This window comes from Astyanax mexicanus, chromosome 9 (assembly GCF_023375975.1).
Source record: "Astyanax mexicanus isolate ESR-SI-001 chromosome 9, AstMex3_surface, whole genome shotgun sequence".
In the NCBI taxonomy this organism is placed as follows: Eukaryota; Metazoa; Chordata; class Actinopteri; order Characiformes; family Acestrorhamphidae; genus Astyanax; species Astyanax mexicanus.
Window position 1 is genome coordinate 5,199,750 of NC_064416.1, and position 23,154 is coordinate 5,222,903.

The following is a 23,154-nucleotide window of genomic DNA, read 5'->3' on the forward strand; positions in this document are numbered from 1 at the left end:
AGTACAGTTTACACATGTTCACACTTATTTGCCAGCGTTTGTACGGTCATGAAAAACCTAGAAAAATCAAGGAATTTGAAAACAGCAATTTTCAGACCTGAAAAGCAAATACATCAGATGAGTTAGTTAATCAATTTAGCCCTACACAATGCCTCTCTCAGAATTTGAGACATTTTATTATTGAAGATTCTGTGTCAACATTGCTTAAAGAATTGTTTATTTATTTATTTATTTTTAAATCAAATTAATTGTAGACATTTTATCAATTTTGATTTATTTATTTTATTTATTTATTTTTTCCACGGCTGGTGTTTTAAAGATTGTATGGTCTTAAAAATTTGCATTGAAGGCATAGAAAAGTCATGGAGATTTATTGTATAAAAAGTGTATGAATCCTGATTAGCAAACACGGAGGAAACATTATGTTAATATAGTTATATGTTGTACAGACTTACATCAGCAGAGTTATCATACCACATTAAAGCATATTTACCAGTAGTTTAGTTTAGAGTCAAAAGGAAAATGTGCTCATCAGCTTTACCTTTTTGATGCAAACTAATTTTAGACAGATATAACATACATTAACATACAGTGGCTTGCAAAAGTATTATAAGATAACAGATTTGCAGGATGTGCTTATTTATAAAGACTGATTTCAAGGTGCTATTAGTTTGATATAGGACAATATTCTGAGAAATAACCAACTGAACAAAATCCCTTTTGCATAATGGTTCTCTCGGCCTGTGCATCAGTTGAATAGAGCACTTAAAAGAAATTTAAACACGCTAAAGATATAAATATGGGTACAAAATAACATCCATGTATGTGATTATGTATGAAGAAGGTTCTTTGAGTTGTAATAACTAATATAGCTCCATTCATGTTTTTTACTAAAGAACACATAAAAGATCCTTTTTAACAAGGTGTAGACTAGGCCATCCTTCAAAACTATGGTATTACTTGTAAGCTAAGCCACAATTAGTGCTTTTCCACCATTCAGGCTAATAAGAACCGTGGTGCTTTTTTTTTTTTTTTTTAAGCTTTTTTTCCACCAGTTTTAGTGCAACCTTCAAAACATTACATCATACGCACTTAAGAACCTAGTATTCTTCGGTTTCCGCTGCGAATAAACCTTCCTGGTTCAGGAACCTACTACTGTTGGTGAAAATGCAGTGAATTGATTCATAATTAGGTTAATTCAGTGATGGTTCCACATTGGTTGAAAAGCGCTAAAAGAGGCCAATAATCACTTTGAATGAACTGCAAAGAGTTTTAGAGGATGAAACTGAAGTCAAGGTGCATCAGTCACAGATAACAAGAGCATCTTTGAGGTTTGCCAGTCAGAATCTAAATAATATTATCCAGTATACTAAAAAGCATTCTCCAAAGCATTTTGAAACAGGATTATTATGATTATATGGAATGCACTATACCAAACAACACTATCCAACACACACTGTCCAAACAGTGAAGCATGGGGGTGGCAGCATCATGCAAGTAATGCTTTTGTAATGCTTTCCTCAGCAGGGACTGGGCATCTTGTTGTTACACCTGATGGATCAATGAATGAACAGATGGCCAGAGCAAAATACAAGTAAAAACAGCAAGATCATTTTCATCAGTCTGCTAAACTCCAAAGCTTTGGAGGAACTTCACCACCTTTCATCAGGACAGTTATCTTAAGCTCAAGGCCAACCAACACAAGACTGGTTAAACAGCACAAAGATCATGCTCAACAATGGCAGAATCCATTGTCCAAAAACTATTTAGGAAAGCGCATAGGCATCATGCAGCCAACCTAAAAAGTCTGGACCAGATCAGCAGTAAGAACGTTTAAAAAACAGGGAATTAATACTGTATACACTACTGGCTGGAACAATCCATGTGACATTTGTAATCCAGAACAATCTGGGCATTTGTGTGTGGTGCAATGTAAGCCTATAATACTATAAAACAGAGCAATAGCAATAAGAAAGCATGTGAGAGCAATTGAATCATAAGATCAAGAATTTACAGAACAGCAGAGAGTTGAGAAGATTTTTAAAGGAGAAAGAGGAAGAACCGAAGTTCCACCAACAAGGAAGTATCTATAAACATTTACAGTTTTTAAAATACATAGTTTCATCAAAGTAAAGATAATTTACAGACTAAATAAACCCACCCAGGAACCACAAACCAATAAACAGCAACATCAACAACTGTGTAGGACCATAAATGACCCCAAATCAGCTCTGACCCATCAAATCTTGAACTGTGATATTTGGCACCAGCAAATCCTTTAAATTGGGTGTAGACAGGCTAGCCTTCACCTTTAACATGCAAAATTAGAAGAACTGTCTTGTGTTTTGGGAAGAATGTACAAAAATAACATATTGGTGACCTTTAAAGCAGAAGTCCACAAGACTTTTTTTAACAGTAGTATTCCAGAGTTGGCAGGGGACAATATATTGTAATGAATGGTCTATGAATGGTCCTGGCACAACCATTCCTGCAACATGTATTCAATCAGCGGTCTAGTAGGTTTGTTGGATGTAATTTTATGAAAGAACAAAATACACATTCAAAGACACAGAATTTTACACAAAAATGTATTTAAATTAACCAGAATTTAAAAAAAAAGTGCTCTCCCACATGCTCCGTGCAATTACACATATTTACCAGAGAGGTCTCCAAATCCACAAAACTTACAGACTGTTCCTTTAACCATTCTCAGTAAATGCATTTTTGAAAACCCTGAGCAAACAGGGTACAAGAAACAGATACAGAACAGAACCCTAAATAGGATCCTAAATAAAACCCTGAACAGAACCATATGAAGAAACCTGAACAGAACCCTTAAAAAACACTGAACAGAAAGAACCCTGAAAGAACCATGAACAGAAACCTAAACAGAACCCTAAGGAGAAACCTAAACAAAATTCTAATTAGAACTCTAAGGAGAAACCTCCAAAGAAACCTGTACAGAACCCAGAACCTTAAAGAGAAACCTCTACAGAACCCTGAATGGAACCCTGAACAGAAACCTATACAGAACCCAGAACCCTTTAGAGAAACCTGAACTGAACCCAAAACAAAACCCTGAGAAAAAATCTAAACAGAACCCTGCACAGAACCCAGATCCCTGAGAAGACCACTGAAGAACACTTAACAGAAATAACTCTAAAAGAACCCTGAACAGAAACCTAAACCGAATTCTAATTAGAACTCTAAAGAGAACCTTCCAAAGAATTCTGTACAGAACCCTAAGGAGAAACCTATACAGAACTCTGAATAGAACCCTGAGGAGAATCCTGAACAGAAACCAGTACCGATCCCAGAACCCTGAAGAGAAACAAACAAAAACCTAAATAAAACCATAAGGAGAACCCTGAACAGAAACATGTACAGAACCCAGAACCCTGAGAAGAAACTAGTACCGACCCCAGAACCCTGAAGAGAAACCTAAACGGAACCCAAAAAAAACCCTGAGGAGAAACCTAAACAGAAACCTGCACAGAACCCAGAACCCTGAGAAGAACACTGAAGAACACTGAACAGAACTGTCACCAGGACCCTAAACAGAGCTTAACTTAAGGAGAACCCTAAAGAGAAACCTAATCAGGACCCTGAGAAGAAACCTAAACCTAAACAGAATACTGGACAGAACTGAGACCAGAACCCTGAACAAAAACTGCAGCAGAACCCTGAACAAAACTTAAACTGAGGAGAACCCAGAGGAGAAACCTGTGGAGAACTCTGAACAGAACCTGCAGTAGAAAACTGAACAGAGCTTAACCTGAGGAGAACCCAGAGGAGAACCCTGAGGAGAACTCTGAACAGAACCTGCAGCATAACCCTGAATAGAGCATAACATGAATAGAACCTTGAATATAACCCTGAGCATAACCTGAATAGAACCTTAAGGAGAACCCTGAACTGAACCCTGAGGAAAAACCTAAACAGAACCCTGAACAGAACCTGCAGCAGAACCCTGAATAGAGCATAACATGAGGAGAACCCTGAGCATAACCTGAAAAGAACCCAGAGGAGAACAGAAACCCATTGAGAAACCTAGATAGAAACCTATGCAGAGCCCAGAACCCTGAACTGAACCCTGAAGAAAAACCTAAACAGAACACTGAACCCTGAACAGAACCTGCAGCAGAACCCTAAATAGAGTAAAACAAGAGGAGAACCCTGAATAAAACCCTGAGCATAACCCGAAGAGAACCCTGAACAGAACCTGAGAAGAAGCCTATAGAGAAACCTAAATAGAACCCCAAGGAGAGACCTAAACAGAAACCTATACAGAGCCCAGAACCCTGAATAGAGAACCCTGAACTGAACCATGAGAAAAAACCTAAACAGAACCCTGAACTCTGAACAGAACATGCAGCAGAACCCTGAACAGACCATAACCTGAGGGGAACCCTGAACAGAACCAGAAACAGAAATCCCTCACCTGATCTTACCTCACACGCGCTGAAGATCAAAGAGAATAAGATGATAATGATGCTGAAGATGCTGATGATGAAGCTGCACGCGCGGTTGCATCCCGCAGAGTTTCGCAGCGCTTCGCAGCACGTGACCGTCCCGTCTAAGCAAGCGAGCGAACGAGCGCGCGCGACAACCGGCGGCGTCACGGGGAACCACGGGCAGGGGGAGGGGCTGCCGCAGTCTCGCGCACTGTGTTGTGTGTGTGCGTGGTGTGCGTGTGTGCGCTCGCTCGCGTGCACGCAGCAATTGGGATGCAGGGCGAGCCTTATCGATCTGTGTTACGTAATGTTGTTTGGCGCGTGAGAGGCAGATGTTGGAGCACGAGACATGAGACAGATCCAGATGCCAAATGCTTTTGGACGCACCCTGTAATGAATGCAGCAGCTTTTACTAAAGAAATGAAAGAAACGAGCATTAGAATAGCCAATAGAATAGGACTCTCTTGGGAGCAGATGAATAAATAAACAAACATGAACCTGTTGGCATCACGCCAAGGGCCGGTGTTCTGTCGAATTATGCTACCCATCGCTATCCAAATATACTAACATACTGGGACTTCTACTGGGAACATGCCCTAATATAAAGCTTCTTTTCTATTTTTACAGTTAAATACACACTATGGTAGCACAGTTTGACAAGGTAGCACAAGTTGACAGAACACCAGGCTTGTGCTACAGAGGGGTTATAAAACCTCCAGTATTGAGCTGCGGAGCATGAGAAATATGCTCTCTGGAATGATGGTGATCCTATACTTTTTATCTCTGTGTGCAATCAAATCCACACAGCAAAGTTCCACTAAAATAAAAAAAACTCTTGCATGTTCAGTACAGACAGTTACTTCAACAAAAGCAGGATAAACCCTTTTAAATATTTTGATTTTGGAGTAGGTGTCCCAGTATGTTCCATATACAGTTCTGGGAAAAAAAATGAGAGACCACTTAAAAATAATGACTTTCTTTGATTTTACCAAATTAAAAAGCCATCAAACCAAGCTGAACTGCTTGCATTTTTGCAGCAGGAAAGGCATAAAGATATTCAAAAGCAGTGTGTAAGACTGGTGGAGGAGAACATGCCAAGATAATGTAAAGTAAATGTTAATGTCAGTTTGAGCGTGCTTGGTTCTACCTCCCTGAAATGGGATGGTTTCTGCAGGGTGTGATATCTGCTATGTTGTACTATGTTAAAAGTGGACTACATCTGCATTAACTGGAGAAAATGTGTACATTTGACTTGGAGATAAACTATTATATAAACTCTCAGTGTTTAAATGCAGTGTGGCTGTGGGATGCTGCTGCTGCTGCTGCTGTTGTTATATAAATTTAACTTTGCTTATAAAGAGCTGAACACACATTTATTTTAAGATCCAGTATCAGATTCCCAGTATCTGTATTTTTTACTAAACAACGATAGCAGTAACAGAATTGAATATATACAATATACAGCCCTGGAAAAAAATAAGAGACCACTTCAGTTTCTTAATCAGTTTTTTCTGATTTTGCTATTTATAGGTTTATGTTTGAGTAAAATGAACATTGTTGTTTTATTCTACTAACAATGGACAACATTTCTCCCAAATTCCAAATAAAAATATTGTCATTTAGAGCATTTATTTGCAGAAAATTTCAGACCTTATATAATGCAAAGAAAACAAGTTCATATACATAAAGTTTTAAGAGTTCAGAAATCAATATTTGGTGGAAAAATCCTGATTTTTAATCACAGTTTTCATGCATCTTGGCATCATGTTCTCCTCCACCAGTCTTACACACTGCTTTTGAATAACTTTATGCTGCTTTACTCCTGGTGCAAATTTCAAGCAGTTCAGTTTGGTTTGATGGCTTGTGATCATCCATCTTCCTCTTGATTATATTACAGAGTTTTTTTTAATTTGGTAAAATCACAGAAACTCATAATTTTTAAGTGGTCTCTTATTTTTTACCAGAACTGTATAATAACTGTCACTATCATCAATTTTGTCACATTTGTATTGACATTTTTGACATATAAATCTGGCTTTTTTACATAATGTGATTCCATTCTTTAAGTTAAGAAGGCAGTTCCCTACAAGGTTACATATATAGTGTGTATATATTACCAGTGTGTGAGTGTGTGAGTGTGTGTGTGTGTGTGTGTGGAGTATAAAATATCTGCAGCACATCTCAGATTGCTGCAGCATCTTATGTAAGCTCTATCACACTGTGTGTAGAAACGACACATCATTGATCACGCAGAGCTCACACACACACACACACACACACACACACACACACACATACACACAGATGTATTTCAGACCTCTCTCCAGCACTCCACTGCTCCGTCAGGTCGAGCGGCAAATCAAACAGGAGGATTATACCTGAGGGTAACCCTGGGCAACAGTGACATCAGAGCTACATCCATCAAACCTGCAGAACCCAAAGACCCAAGTATAGAAATGAGAACAGTGTCTAAACTAAACCAAAACTAAAGCTTAATCATACATAACCAATAATATACACATTGAAGGTATATTTGTATATTGCATTTATATTATTATCATATTACATATGCACTTGTGTATACAATTTATTTATTTTTGCATACCTAAATTAATATTCACATTTATTGTGCATTATTATATATGTCCCTTACAGGCATGTATATTATATACAGTATACAGCAATACACACCAATGTGAAAACCTCTGGAATATAATCAAGAGGAAGATGGATGATCACAAACCATCAAACCAAACTGAACTGCTTGAATGTTTGTACCAGGAGTAAAGCAGCATAAAGTTATCCAAAAGCAGTGTGTAAGACTGGTGGAGGAGAACATGATGCCAAGATGCATGAAAACTGATTAAAAACCAGGGTTATTCCACCAAATATTGATTTCTGAACTCTTAAAACTTTATGAATATGAACTTGTTTTCTTTGCATTATTTGAGGTCTGAAAGCTCTGCATCTTTTTTGTTATTTCAGCCATTTCTCATTTTCTGTAAATAAATGCTCTAAATGAGAATATTTTTATTTGGAATTTGGGAGAAATGTTGTCTGTAGTTTATAGAATAAAACAACTATGTTCATTTTACTCAAACATACACAAACTAAGAGTCTTTTAATTGTTTTTCCAGAGCTGTATATATATATCACACAAACATTAGCATACACACATTAACGTACATCAACATCAACAACAGCTACTGTAGGAAGGAGTGTGTAATAGAGGAGTGAAGGACAGTGAGAGATTAAACACAGTGTTTAAAAACTCCAGCAGCACTGCTGCTGTATCTGCTCCATTTACTATACCATCAGCTCAACACACACGAACACCTCATACACCACCATCATGCTAATCAGTGCTAATCACTGCAGTGCTGTGATAATAATATTACTATTAGCTGTATCTCTTGAGTGGTTTCTTTCCTGTGGGATTCTGAATATTGAAGAACAGGGTGAAAGAGGAGGATAATAATAATAAAGTGTAAAGAGAATAAAAGCATATTGGACAGAACAGGAGCTGCTGGTACAGGATGTTCTGTATCTGAATTGTTATAAAGACCCACCGGCACCAGTGATGAACCCGTACTGCAGTCCTCCACTGCAGAAACCCCCCCTCTCTCCACACCTCCTGCACCGCCTTTACACAGGCTTTCCTCCAGCCGGGACTCCTGTAGTGCACCCGTCTCCATCCCTCTATCCTCCCTCAGGTCGATCTGGCTGCTGTTGTTCATCCTCATCAGAGTACGTCACACTGGCCTGCCTCCATTACACACAACAGAGAGAGAGACAGAGTATGAGAAAAGAGAGGGGAAAATTAATATATATATATATATATATATATATATATAGAGAGAGAGAGAGAGAGAGAGAGAATGACAGAGACAGACAGAGAGACAGTGGAGAGAGAGAGAGTGAGTGAATGTATAGAGAGAGAAGAGAATAGAGTGAGGGAGAGAGAGAGAGAATGAGAGAAAGATAGAGAGACAGTGGAGAGAGAAAGACAGAATATATAGAGAGAAGAAAGAGAATATGAAGAGAGAGAAACTATAGCAAATAAATATTTTTTTCTGAAAATATATGTCAGAGAACAGAGAGAGACAGAAAGAATAGAAAAAGAGAAAATATAGAGAGAGAACAAAAAGAAGAGAAAGAAAAAAAATGTAAAAGAAAAAAAAAGATTAAAGAAAGAGAAAACAGAGAGAGGAATGGAAAATAAAGTGAGAGAATATATAGAGAGTAGTAAGAAAAGAGAGAGAAAGAGAAAGATATATATAGAGAGAAGAGAGAGAGAGACTAGAGAATAGAGTGGGGAAGAGAGAGAGACCAGAGTGAATAGAGAGAATATATATAGAGAGAATATATATAGACTATATAGAGAGAGTAGAGAGAGATAAGAGAAAGAGATAGAGAGAGAGAGAGAGAGAGAGAGAGAGAGAGAGAGGGAGAGACTGAGTATATATAGAGAGACTGAGTAGAGAGAGATAAGAGAAAGATAGATAGAGAGAGAAAGAGGGAGGGACTGAGAATATGAGAAAAGAGAGAAAGAAGAAATATATATATTCTGAGTGAAAGAGAGAAATGGAGACAGAGAAAGTAATAGAGTGAGAATAGAGAGAATATATATAGAGAAAGACAGAGAAGAAACTGAGAGAATATATAGAAAGAATAGAAAGAAAGAGAGAGAGTGTAGAATGCTCATCACTGCAGTGCTACACTGTGCTGTGGTGTGAGAGTGTGGGGAAATCCGCAGGAAGTTGATTATAAAGAGAAATTCAGGACAGAACTGCTGAGGCTGTGAGCTGTTTCCGCTGAACTCTACAGTAAACGACAGGGGAAACTGAACAAGCTTCCAGGGTCTGATAAGATTCACCTTATTTCCTCTGTTAGCAGAGTAAACAGCTCATGTAAATAATGAACCAGTTGTTGTTGAATCAACACATTTATCAGTTATCAGTTTTTTCCTAGTAAAACAATTTTTTCCCTGTTTGCTAGTTTAAAAACAGGCCTTTAGTTCATAACTACAGAGAGACTTTAGGAAGAGAATGGCGAAAGGCGAGAGAATTCAACGAAAGCCAATCCCCTCTCCTATTAGTAGAGTCAGGAAGGAAAATAACAGAGATAAATGGAGGAGATGGGGTGGTGGAGGGTTGCAAAGAATTAATTTAAAATTTTAAACACTAAAACACAACCACAACACTAAAAACAGACTGGCTTGACTAACATGTCCATCTCGGGCCACTTTAACGCTGTTTTTATTTTATATAAAGCTATGGTGTGATTATCACAATATAGCAAAGTGCCAAATCAAACTATAAAATGTAAAAAATGCATTTGTGTAGAATTTATTTTCTATTCTTATACCATGTGAAATTATATTAGATTAGACGAGAAAGTTATTCAGACATTATTCTCGTAGCCTAAATTACTTACTGATGTTCAGGCCTGTGGATCATTGTTTCTATTGTTAATGTTTAATCTTTCAGAGATCTGTTCTTATTAAACATTTTTCTTAAATAGTAGGTCTTCTTCAGTGTTGCAATGTTAATTAACACCCTTCTTAACAGATTTCTTTCATTTAAACAGCCTGAAAATGTTTTTGAAACACTCAGTTTTAACGCTCTACTTACTGTATTTTCTACACTATAAAAGGTGCACTGGATTATTAGGTGTGCTATCAATAAACTTTATTAATAGATTATAAAGTGCAGATTATAGAGTGCATTAAATTAAGTAAACAAAACGATAATTCTTAAAAAAAAAACTGAAAACTGTTAATTTGGGTAATTTCAGTGCTTCAGTTTATTTACAGTTAATTTAGATTTCCAGATTTTCCCTAAAGCTGGAGCATTAGCATTAGCGGCTAACAGCTAGCAGTAATGCTAATGCTGCTTCAACAGTGCTAGCCAGGGTTAGCAGCAGGCTAACTGCCCAATAATATTTACCTCTGAACTGCCAAAGAGCTAGCGCTTAGCACAGTTAGTGGGTTATGCTAATGCTGCTCCAGCAGTGCTAGCCGAGGTTATTGACGTATATTTGATCATACACAGGATTAAGCAGGATTATCCACCATTATCCTGTATATATTTTCCACACAGAATGGCCTCTGGACCACAGGGTACAGATAGTGTTGGGCCCTAACTTAAACAAATCTGTTTTCAAATATATGATATTTCTAATATATTAGAAGGTATGGGGGCACTGCAGTTTTCAGCTGATGTGTGTGTGTGTAAGTTTTGTTTTTCTCATTCTTAAACTTTCCTCTAGTTCTTCGCCCTCCCATGCATTGAGTCAGACGGACTTGTGTATATTCTATGTATGTGCGTCATAGTTAAGTGTTTACAGCTGTAAGATGTTTTGAACATATAAGGTGGGACTCAGGATCAGACCAGCGAAGCACGCTCTCTCACAAGCACCCGGGTGATTGTTATGATGCTGTTTTTTGTACGAATTATTCTTTTCTGTAATAAATTTTCAGTGAAAACTTATTTCATGCATCTATATAACATCACAGCTCAAGATACTACAGTACATTATCAACAGGATACAGGCTGATTATACTTGCACCTGGACAGCCAAAAAGCTAACACATAGCACGATTAGCGGCTAATGCTAATACTGCGGTGGTAAATGAAATGAAAGGATTTTAAGTGTGTCTTATAGTGCGAAAAATGTTGGGTTTAAATCAGGCTCAGGCTAATAATGGGTCGGGCTGGATTTTTTGGGTCAGATCTAAGCTCTAACTGGCTATGAAGCCACTGTGACCAGAACATTTTAAAGAAACCAAATAAACAAGCAATAAACTGCATTTTTTCAAGGTTGAAAATGTTCAAAAGGCTTTTGAACAGCTTTGGCCAGACATTCGCTCAGCCTGTCTCACTCTGTATTTGTTCATGGAATTCAGTGTCTGCACATTGACTTCTATAATAATTGGATTTCAAACATTCTGTACCTGAATTACAACGGTCAGCTGTGATTTACAGTGTGTGTGTTTTTTAGACATAATGGAATATTCTTGAATATACATTTAAAAACATTTATAATGCAATATACAGCATGCATAATGCCTTAAAATGACCTTCAAAAGCTTGCATAATAGCTTATAAGTACGTATAATGTCATAAATATCCTTAATGTGATATGTAAGTTGTCAATGATGGTCATTATAAGGTTCTATGTATGCTACTGTATAATACATACAGGATTCATATAAAGTGTATTCCAAATATTCCTTTTACAGTGTACAGTTACAGTGTCTCCACCCTGGCTAGAAGTCAGGCATCACGTTTATTGACTGCACATGGCAGGAACGCTGGAGACGGTTTTGTTTACAGAGTAGAACAGTAAGCAGTGTGCAGCGTTATGTAATGGAGAATTAGTTCTTACAGAGCTCTTTCAGATTCATTCTGTATTTCTGCTCAAAACCCCTCAAAATCCCTCCCCACCCCGCAGCCCGAGGAGCAGCCGAGGAGCCGAGGAGAGCTCCGATAACCGGATTAATTACCCAGCTATAAAATCTCATTCACTGCTGCAGGGAGACGAGCTCTCAAATACTCAAATACCCAGATTTAGCTTAAAATCAGTTTACAGCAGCTACAGATGCTTCAATACTCTACTGAATGCTGGATGTCTAGCTGAGATCTTGACCACTATAGGATATGTTAAGTTTGAGCACCCTGAATGGCCATGCTAGTTCACCAGTATAGCCATCAGAAACATACTCTATACTGGTAAGCTAGATGGTTAATAACCAGCTCTAGACTAGCGTAATACAGTGAATATTGCATTTTGTTTTAGCTTGTCTTGATGGATGACCAGCTGGTGGATGATTGACCAACATGACCAATACTGGTCAACCAGCTTGGTCTTGTCAAAAACCCATACAAATACCATACTAACTCTATACAGATACCACAGAAACCCATGCAGGTACTACAGCAACCCACACAGATGCCATGGTAACCCAATGGAGACACAGCAGCAACCCAAACAGATACCTTAGTAACCCCATGCAGATAACACAGTAACCCATGCAGATACCACAGCAACCCAGGCAGATACCACAGCAACTCATACAGATACCATAGCAACCAATGCCGATGCCACAGTAACCCACACTTCTATTGATGGTTGACCATGTTGCTCAACCAGCATGTTTGGCATGACCAATACTGGTCAACCAGCTTGGTCTTCACAAAACAAAAACAAAAAACACACACAGATACCACAGTAACCCATGCAGATACCACAGCAACCTATACAGATACCACAGCAACCCATACAGATACCACAGCAACCCATACAGATACCACAGCAACCCGTACAGATACCACAGCAACCCATGCAGATACCACAGAAACCCATTCAGATATCATAGCAACCAATGTTGATGCCACAGTAACCCACACTTGTCTTGATGGTTGACCAGCTGGTTGATGATTGGTCATGCCAAACATTCTGGTGGAGCAACATGACCAATACTGGTCAACCAGCTTGGTCTTGACAAAAACCATGCAGATACCACAGTAACCCCATGCAGATACCGCAGCAACCCACACAGATACCACTGCAACCCACGCAGATACCACAGCAACACACGCAGATACCACAGCAACACACGCAGATACCACAGCAACCTATGCAGATACCACAGAAACTCATGCAGATACCACAGCAACACATGCAGATACCACAGCAGTCCATGCAGATACCACAGTAACCCCATGCAGATACCGCAGCAATCCACGCAGATACCACAGGAACCCCGGTAACCTTTGCAGATATCACAGCAACCCATGCGGATACCACAATAACCCACACAGATTACACAACAACCTACACAGCAACCCTGGCTTGTCTTGATGATTGACCAGCTGGTTGATGATTGGTCATGCTGATCATGCTGGTTGACCAACATGACCAATACCAGCTTGGTCTTGACAAAAACCCACACAGATTCCACAGCAACCCACACAGATACCGCAGCAACCCACACAGATACCACAGCAACCCACACAGATACCGCAGCAACCCACACCGATACCGCAGCAACCCACACAGATACCGCAGCAACCCACACAGATACCACAGCAACCCACACAGATACCACAGCAACCCACACAGATACCGCAGCAACCCACACCGATACCGCAGCAACCCACACAGATACCGCAGCAACCCACACAGATACCACAGCAACCCACACAGATACCACAGCAACCCACACAGATACAATAGTGATGTGCAAACAGGCAAATCCGATCTGATCACTTGTAAATAACAGTGCTGAGCCATCTCAACAGATCGGATTTGAAAAAACTAATCCAATTTGCCTGCAGTCTGAACATCTGAAAACACAGAAAGATGCAGTAAGATGCAGTTAGCACCATGATGCATACTTAGTGTACATAAACTCCCACTACTTGTTAGCTGCATTAGCTTTATAGCAGCTATAGAAGCAAACCTCAGATACTAAACACGCCTCATTGTTGACTGTATGATTGAGTAAGGGAGGAAACTGTGCATTAAAAGTCTTCATTTACTGTTAAATACTCTCACACACACACAGCTGAGCGCTAATGCTAATCAGTAAGGATTGTTGTTTCGTTTCAGAGTCTCTCACTAATCCGAACACACCAAAACAAACACAACTCAGAAAACAGCAGCTCGGACCAATCTGCCCTGTAATCCCAAACATGAGCTGTGACATAATACCATTCTGTTCAATCCCCACAGCACACCCGCCCTCACGTTTCACAGCACACAGTCTCTACACAAAAGCAAATGATGTGGGGTTGGTTGATGCTGCAGTTGGTCTGCAGGTTTAGGTTCAGCAACAGTATGTGCTGAAAGAATGAGGTCAGCTGACCTCTATACCTGAATATACTGAATATAGACCAGGTTATTCCATAAATGGATTTATTCTTCCCTGATGATCACGGACATATTCCAAGATGACAATATCAGGATTCATGGGGTTGGATTTGTGAAAGAGTTCAGGGTTCAGGGAGCATGAGATCATCATTTTCACACATGGATTGAGAGAGAGTTCACCACAGAGTCCAGATCTTAACCTCATTGAGAATCTTTGGGATGTGCTGGATGGAGAAGAGCTGCTTTGTGCAGTGGTCAGACTCTACCATCATCAATGCTGCTGCAAGATCTTGGTGAAAAATTAATCCAGCAGCACTGGATTGAAATAAATCTTGTGACGTTGCAGAAACTTATTGAAACAATACCACAGTGAATGCGTACAGCAATCAAAGATAAAGGCGGTTCAACCAATTATTAGAGTGTGACCTTTTTTTGACTTTACAACTGATGCTCTCAAACACATTAAGAGACAAGAAATTCAAGTAATTAACTCTTGATGAGTTCAGCACAGCTGTTAACTGAAAGCCTGAATTCCAGGTGACTCTACCTCATAAAACTAACTGAGTAAATCCAGCAGAGATGTGCAAAACTTTCTAATCTAAGTAATTGGAGATACTTTGAAGAACCTAAAATACAGTACAAAACAGTCTGGTTTGTTTAGTATTAATCTACAATGCAGAACATTTAAAGAATAATGGAAAAACACTGACTACTGTATACAAAGTCAATCAAACGTAAGATAAATTTAATTAAAACATATCTTGATATACAGCCCTGGAAAAAAATAAGAGACCCCTTCAGTTTCTGAATCAGTTTCTCTGATTTTGCTATTTATAGGTTTATATTTGAGTAAAATGAACATTGTTGTTTTATTCTATAAACTACAGACAACATTTCTCCCACATTCCAAATAAAAATATTATAATTTAGAGCATTTATTTACAGAAGATGAGAAATGTCTGAAATAACAAAAAAGATGCAGAGCTTTCAGACCTCAAATAATGCAAAGAAAACAAGTTCAAATTTATAAAGTTTTAAGAGTTCAGAAATCAATATTTGGGGGAATAACCCTGGTTTTTAATCACAGTTTTTTCATGCATCTTGGCATCATGTTCTCCTCCACCAGTCTTACACACTGCTTTTGGATAACTTTATGCTGCTTTACTCCTGGTACAAAAATTCAAGCAGTTCAGCTTGGTTTGATGGCTTGTGATCTTGTGATAGAAACATTTATAAGTGGTCTCTTTTTTTACAGAGCAGTATATATATATATATATATATATATATATATATATATATATATATATATATATATATATATATATATATATATATATATATAAACAAAGGAGTCACGCAGAAGAGATTATTGGGAATCATTTTGTACAGTTTATTCTTCCTCTTCAGATAAGATTTTTTAGTAATTAATGAATTAATCAAAATGCCTTACAAACAAGAGTTTATGGCTCAAAAACACAGCAAGACTTCTCTTTACAAAGATTTTCTCCCTGGCTAACATCTTCATCCTCCTCCCATCCTTCAGTAAAGGAGATGACGGTTCAGAGACAGTAGACAGTGGGCTGTACCATCTTTGCAGAGTCTTCTTCCCTCTGTGTCACAGTTTAAGGCCAAAGGGTATGTCGAGTCGACGCTACATAAAAAAACAATGGGCTTAAAACAGAATTCTTCTTCTCTTTTCTTCTTTTTTCTTTTCTTTAAACATGAACATTAACTCAGTGTTTGTGACGACACAGAATCTGCTACGTAAAGATCAACCGAGTTCATGGACAACTTTGCGTGGAATGTTGTCTTTTCAGCTTGTCTGTCAGTAAGAAATGTACATCCTGGGCTTTTTGAAGGGCGGAGGGAGGGGCGGGGCTTGCAGGAGTGGCAGGTTTCATGGAACGGAAGTGGGGATGCTTTCCGTCATTTTATTTTATTTTTTTCATGCACAGGCATCCATTCTAATGCTCTCGTTACGTGCTGTTTATTCATTTACACCATTCGCTTCTGCACCTCCGCAGTCCGTACCAGCATCCGTACCAACGTTCACTTCTGTCTCATCCAATCATATCGCAGCTAATTTACTCCCCCTTTAGCTCACACACACACTCACAGATACAGTACAAAAAGGAGCAAAAATTAAACCAAAAAAAAAATAGAGACATCAAACTAAAGCCCACATTCAGAACACATTAATAAACGAACACACAGACTGACAGACGAAAAAAAAAATCAAACAAATGAAACAAACAAAACAAGCGAACCTGTGCTCAAAACAAAACTGAATCAGTCAGTCTGGCAGATTCGCTCCTAATATCCAAAAGTTGAGCAGCCGCAAGCTGATTCTTCAATTTCTCAAATTTCTCCAATTTCTTTAATTCTTCATTTGTTTTCACTTTCGTTTATTTATGTATTTTCGTTTGATGCCGTCATTCTCTCAGCCTCTTTGGTGACCTCTGGGCGGGGTCACATTCACCCCGGGACCCAACAGTACAAGCAGAAGTGGGAGGGACCCTCTAGAGGCTCCGCCCACTACAGACCCCCTCTGAAAAAGGGGTGAAATAGAGAGGGGTGAGGGGTGATCGAGGTCGGGGGCGGGCAGTGTGGAGGTGGGCTGGGCTTCAGGCCGGCTGCTTAGCGGTTGTTCTTGGTCGCCTCTTTGGCTGCCAGTATGAGCGGCGTCAGGCTGGACAGAGGTTTGGCCACTTTGAGGAACTGATGCTGCGGAGATAAAAAAACAAGACATCAAATCAAAACATACACATATATATATACTGTATTTTACAGAATATAAGGCGCACAGAATTATAAGATGCATTTTAAGCGACAATAGTAAGGAACAAAGGTGTCGCCATGTTATTAATCTACACAAATTTCTCTCCTGAAAAACGTTTATTTGGGTGAGTAAAGCGTTTCTGCTTATTTACAGTAAGATTAGATTTCCAGTATTTTCAACAGCATTTTTAGCAGCAAAGCTAGCCACGGTTAGCAGCAGCACTTAGCACTTGCCTAATGCTAGTAAATGCATGTTATTAGCGGTTTGTTCCACATAGCTTGTTTTAATACAGTAAACACACAGACAACAGTCCAATTTACTCACCTCTAATGGCAAAAAAGCTAGCGCTACGATTAGCGGTTAATGCTAATGCTGCTGCACCCAGCCTTAGTGCTGGAGAAACTTTACTAAAACTTCTTTTATAACTCTGTACTTCAGCAGAGTGGATTTACTGCTCCTTAATACCTGACTGGTAGAATTCATACATAAGGAGCACCAGATTATAAAACGCATTTTAAGCAACAATAGTAAGGAACAAGGGTGTCGCCATGTTGTTAATCTACACAGATTTCTCACCTAAAATCGGTTTATTTGGGTGAGTAAAGCGCTTCCGTCTATTAACAGCAGAAGCTATAGGCGTGGTTAGCAGCAGCGCTAGCCGTGATTAGCAGTGCTTAGTGATAGTAAACGCTGCCCGACAGCGCTATACTGAGGAACCCTGAGGAGTGTTTCGCTAACTGAGACATTTATAACGCTGTACTTTAGCTTTACTGCTTCATTATACCTGACTGGAGCACCGGATTATAAGGCTCACTAACTATTTTTAGAAAAAGTTAAATGATTTTAAGTGTGCCTTATATGGTATTATTACACATATGGTCATAGATCATGATTTAGCCACATAATAAACCAACATGGATGTTTTAAAAAAATGTGAGCAGACTAGCACAGGAAAATTTAACTTTAAGAATTAGATACTAGAGATGAAAGACAGTTATAGGAGAAAAAGGAGTGGGTGAGGCTGTTTTGTCATTGAAATTAATGGAGATGGGTGGAGTTATACTGCATAACCACACTTAACGCTAGTTATTTTCCCGTTCAGAGGTCAGTTTTATCAGTCTGTAATCTGCTGCTAACCCCGGCTAGCACTGCTGGAGCAGCATTAGCATTACCCGCTAACTATGCTTAGCGCTAGCTCTTTCACTGTTCAGAGGTGAGTATATTGGACTGTAGACTGTGTGTTTACCGTGATAAAAGCCCAGTTATACAACTTCACTGCCAGACACACTATGTTCCAGAGAAACCTCTTCCCACTCGTTTCTAGTCCAACTGACTAGACAGTTCTATCTCAGCTGTGTGGGAGTTATAGAGGAGAGTGAGTGTTAGGGAATGTGTGAGGTCATGTTGTTTTAGAAAAGTGTCTGGAACATCTAATGCTATACAGAATAAACTTATCATAAAAGACATCTTGTTTATATTTTGATTACATTGTTCGCTATAGCTCAAAGTGAAGGGACACAGTGGTCATTTATTTAAACCAATATACATATGAACAATATACACACATACACCTACCTGTAAAAGCTCTTTGGCAGAGCCTCTTTTCTCCACGTCCATCTCCAGACAGCGGTTGAGGAAATCCCGGAAAACTGACGAGAGTTTCTCAGGATTCTGCAGTTCTGGAGTTCCGTTAGTGGCAATGAGATACAGCGCCTGCAAAACACACCAGTATGTTAATTTAAATAATTTACATACATTTATTTAAAAAAAAAAAACTCGGTTCTGATACATCAGCTCACAGATGCCTTGTTCTGATTAACATCACCCTAGAAGTGATGAGGGGAAAGAGCGCCATCTAGGGGTGTACCATATCATATCGTACGTGATAATATTGCCAACATTTTTGAATATCGTGAACTAGGGGTGGGCGATATGGCTCTAAAATAATATCACGATATTTCAGCGTATTTTTACGATAACGATTTTCTTGGCGATATAGGAAAACTAAAATAATTCATTCATTTCAGGAATATAGTATAGAGTATAACAGCATAATCACAATGTGGCAAAATAAATAATATAGCATAAAATAATATAATGCAGCAAAAAATATTGCAGAATATTTAGTGCATGCATATAAACTGCAGACTAAAACAATTATACAATAAATACACCTAAAGCTTCACAGTAAATAATAGACTACTTCTAAGACAGAACAGCCCTATTATCACGATATGGATTTTTAATATCATGATATTTCTGTCACAATATATTGTATACGATATAATATTGCCCACCCCTATCGTGAATGATATTATACCCTGAAATATGGTGCCATATCACCCACCCCTACTTATTACATCAGAGTACTACTTTTTTTTACTGTTTTAGCAAAAATTCACACTGTTCTCATTTCCCATTATATATCTACTAGAGACTGTAGATTATATCTGTCCAGTATCATTTATTTTACTTTAATCCTGGATATATGGAGATATTTGGAGTGCATTATTAGTATCATGACATTCTGGATCATTGACTTCTGTTACAAATTTAATATCACAGTTAGAGGTGTGCCACATCATATCGTATGCAATTATAACATTTAATTTTCATTTTGTAGCAGTATACTTGTAGTGTATTCTTAAAATAATTTTTTTATTCAGTGTTTCGCCAAGAGTATCGCGAAAATACCATGAAATATTGTGATATTATTTTAGGGCCGTATCACCCACCCCTAGTGCAATCTACTGTACCCACCCAGAGAGAGCAAGACCAATTGTGCTCTCTCAGGGCTTCGACAGCCCGAAAGCTGCATGACTAGGATTCGAACCAGCGATCTCCCAATCATAGTGGCAGCGCTTTAGACTGCTGCAACACTCAGTGCCCATCATTTTATTCATGTATGAGGAGTGAAATTTATTGTGGTATAAACACAAACCACTGGCTTTACATCTATTTAGCTTTATTGTAATGTTACACAGAATTTGGAGATCTTTACCCTCAGAGGATTCTCGTTGAGATACGGAGGCTCTCCCTCAATCATCTCTATAGCCATGATGCCCAAAGACCAGATGTCCACTTTAGGCCCATAAGCTTTGCGGGTCACCACCTCAGGGGCCATCCAGTATGGGGTGCCCACCATAGTGCTGCGCTTACTCTGCTCCGGAGTGATCTGAGCGCAGAAGCCAAAATCAGCTGCAAAAAAACAAACACACACACACACACACACACACGACAGTTAGTACAGGGCATTTCTTTTATATATACACACCTATTTTTTTTTTTCGCTTCTATTATGAGCAGAGCATAAAAGTGCTATCCAAAAAAAAACATGCAAAAACTGATTTGTTGCTATGAGCAAGACCAAAATTGATGTCCAGGAGGAAACAAGCAAAAAGAATAATTTATATGTGTTCTGATTTCAATCAATCAATCAATCAATCAATCAACCTTCATTTTGTCTCGGAGGTACACTGAGGGCAACCCTTATTTTCGATGTAGCCGAGCATTTACAAAAACAGGGAGTGACATGACAAAGAAAATAATAGCTAAATTTAATTATTTTAAAATAAAAGTACATAAAATATGAAAAAAGATAAAAAATTAAAATAGAATTAGAATTAAAAAAATAAAATAAAAATAATTATAATAAAGCTTGGTTTAATTGATAAGAAAGAGATAAGCAGATCAAAAGAAGATAAGCTAAAACTATCTTAGTTTTAACTAACATAATACAATACAAAATACAAAATACAAATAGATAAATTAACAAAAAAAAATAAAAGCAATAATAATAATTTAAATAATAATATTAATAACAATAAAAGAAAATCAAAATAAGTTTAAAAAGCAATAATACAAAATTATTTTTTTAAATAATAATAAATAATAATAATAATAATAATAATAATAATAATTTGCATTTCAACTCTGTCTGCTTTCTCCTTAACCTCATGTTTTACACTCTCAGATTGCAGAAAACAGTCAGCAACTTGAACATCTGGCCTAAAATCATGTAGTGTAAACCCAGAGGTTTAGATTTAGGGGCTGCAAACCATGGTCCAAACCAAAGAACCAGAGTTTTTTAATCTGAGCAGAATCTTTTACACTCATTCAGCTGGGTGGGAGCATGTGACTGTGTGATTTAGTCACTGAGATTATAGTGTAAGGACAGCTCTACCTGCTGGTAAAACCTGATCATACATGTACACTAAAGGTTGCAAAATGCTTTCAGATTAAAAAGCTAAAAACTAACCAATAAACACTCTTATATAAGTAAACTCTGCAAAATTGTGATGTATATAAAGTGCACTAACTGAGTTTGACGGATCCGTCCATGCCCAGCAGGATGTTGTCACTCTTGATGTCTCTGTGGATCACCTGGTTGGAGTGGAGGAACTCCAGGGCCTGAAGACACTGTACATAAGAAGAAAAAAACAATTGAGACATGGGACATATGAGAAATGTGCCCAGACATACTGGAGAGGAATAAGAGTAATACTCTGATGTGCCAGAAGTCAGAGGACGTGTTACCTTAGGAGATGAACATATGCAGACACTAGGGTTGGCTCGATACCACTTTTTATGTTTTATGTTTGACAAAATAAGCTGTTAATAATATATTTGTCTGAATTGCAATACATTTTCTTTTTGCAATATATAGCTCTGGAAAAAATTAAAGAGAGCACTTCAGTTTCTGAATCAGTTTCTCTGATTTTGCTATTTATAGGTTTATGTTTGAGTAAAATGAACATTGATGTTTTATTCTATAAACTACAGACAACATTTCTCCCAAATTCCAAATAAGAATAACTAGTGTATTTCACTTGTAGTTTATTCCAATGTTATTTGTATTATCTGGTTTGCTCAGAGGTGGAAAAAGTACTGAAAAATTGTAATTAAGTAAAAGTACCTTTACTTTGCTAAAATTCTACTCAAGTAAAAGTAAAAGTACCCATCTAAAAATCTACTGGAGTAAAAGTAAAAAAGTACTCAATTTAAAATGTACTTTGAGTAAAAGTTACTTTTAATTATTTTATGTAAAAACAAATCATAAATTAAATTGTTTTTAATTAACTATTATTCCACATAATAATTTGGAGCTTTCAGGCAGTATTTGTTCAGACCAAACCATAAAACAAGTATCATAGGTTTCTATGATCCATTTTTTTCTTTACTGTTAAAAAGTTATGGTAATATATGTGACTATAAACTGTATGTTTATCATTTTACAGTTCATTATTTTTCTTTAACTTGCCATTGCTGTGCTTTAACTGCTATTTACATGTTGTTTTTAACATTTAAGCAGATTGTTTAATGATAAAAGTATTTACACCACGTGCTTTCGCAGGTTTGATGTGGAAGTTTTGAAAGCTGACAGCTCTGTCCGGCGGGGCACATTTTGTATTGCGTGAGGACATTATTGCCTCGTTATTCCACGTGCGAGCATCCATGCCATTTTTTTTTTTTTTAAATTCAGACAATTGTTTTTTTTCCCTCCAGCATTTTATTTTATACTCAGTTTGTTTGTTAAGGTTTTATCAGGTGCCATATCAGCAACATATTGGCTATTTTATGGCATCAACAGTGTTCATAACTTGAGCATCACAGACTTAAATCAGTGTCTTCACATGAAGGACTTCCAGAAAATTAAGTATTTTAGCAGGTGGAATTTTTTCAAACAGTTCTTTCACATTTGTAACCCTATAAAAGTTCTTTCTGGTGGTTAAAAGTGTCCAATTCGGCACCTAGTCATGATTGTCTGATTTTGTCTATTAAGGAAGTCCATATTGCATTTAATATTAATGATTGGGGATATTTCATACAGTTTATTTTGTGGATTGTTGGACCATTCATCTTGCCATTTTCTTCTACAGTGAACTTCAACTAGAGAGTAGGCATCCGTAATTGGGGCAACAGTTTCAAGTGAGTTCCTGGTGTCTCGCTTCCCTTGCTAAAATGTCCACTTTTTCATTGCCCCCAATTTTTTTAACTCAGTAACGGGGAGTTTTCCAATGTAGTAAAGTAAATTACTTGTGTCAA

The 23,154-nt window shown here is 37.8% G+C and overlaps 2 protein-coding genes across 5 annotated transcripts in view; both read right to left on the minus strand.

The window, feature by feature from the left end:
• gdpd4a (glycerophosphodiester phosphodiesterase domain containing 4a) overlaps positions 1-4,564 on the minus strand; it is a 61,126-nt gene extending 56,562 nt beyond the window's left edge. Inside the window, exon 1 of one of the 2 annotated variants that reach the window (XM_049483723.1) lies at positions 4,452-4,564. The gene's annotated coding sequence lies outside the window, so the exon portion shown is untranslated. Of the gene's footprint in view, positions 1-4,441 lie in introns of both variants that reach the window. The other variant, XM_049483724.1, reaches the window with a different exon arrangement.
• An 11,132-nt stretch (positions 4,565-15,696) lies between these two features.
• The window catches only part of pak1 (p21 protein (Cdc42/Rac)-activated kinase 1), an 88,261-nt gene continuing 80,803 nt past the window's right edge, over positions 15,697-23,154 (minus strand). For all 3 annotated transcript variants that reach the window (XM_049483725.1, XM_049483726.1, XM_049483727.1), the window contains 4 exons: positions 21,429-21,528; positions 20,111-20,307; positions 18,685-18,822; positions 15,697-17,054 (listed from right to left, as the gene is read on the minus strand). In XM_049483725.1, coding sequence (XP_049339682.1) covers positions 16,968-17,054; positions 18,685-18,822; positions 20,111-20,307; positions 21,429-21,528 — 522 coding nt within the window. In that variant the 3' untranslated portion in view covers positions 15,697-16,967. The remainder of the gene's footprint in view (positions 17,055-18,684; positions 18,823-20,110; positions 20,308-21,428; positions 21,529-23,154) is intronic.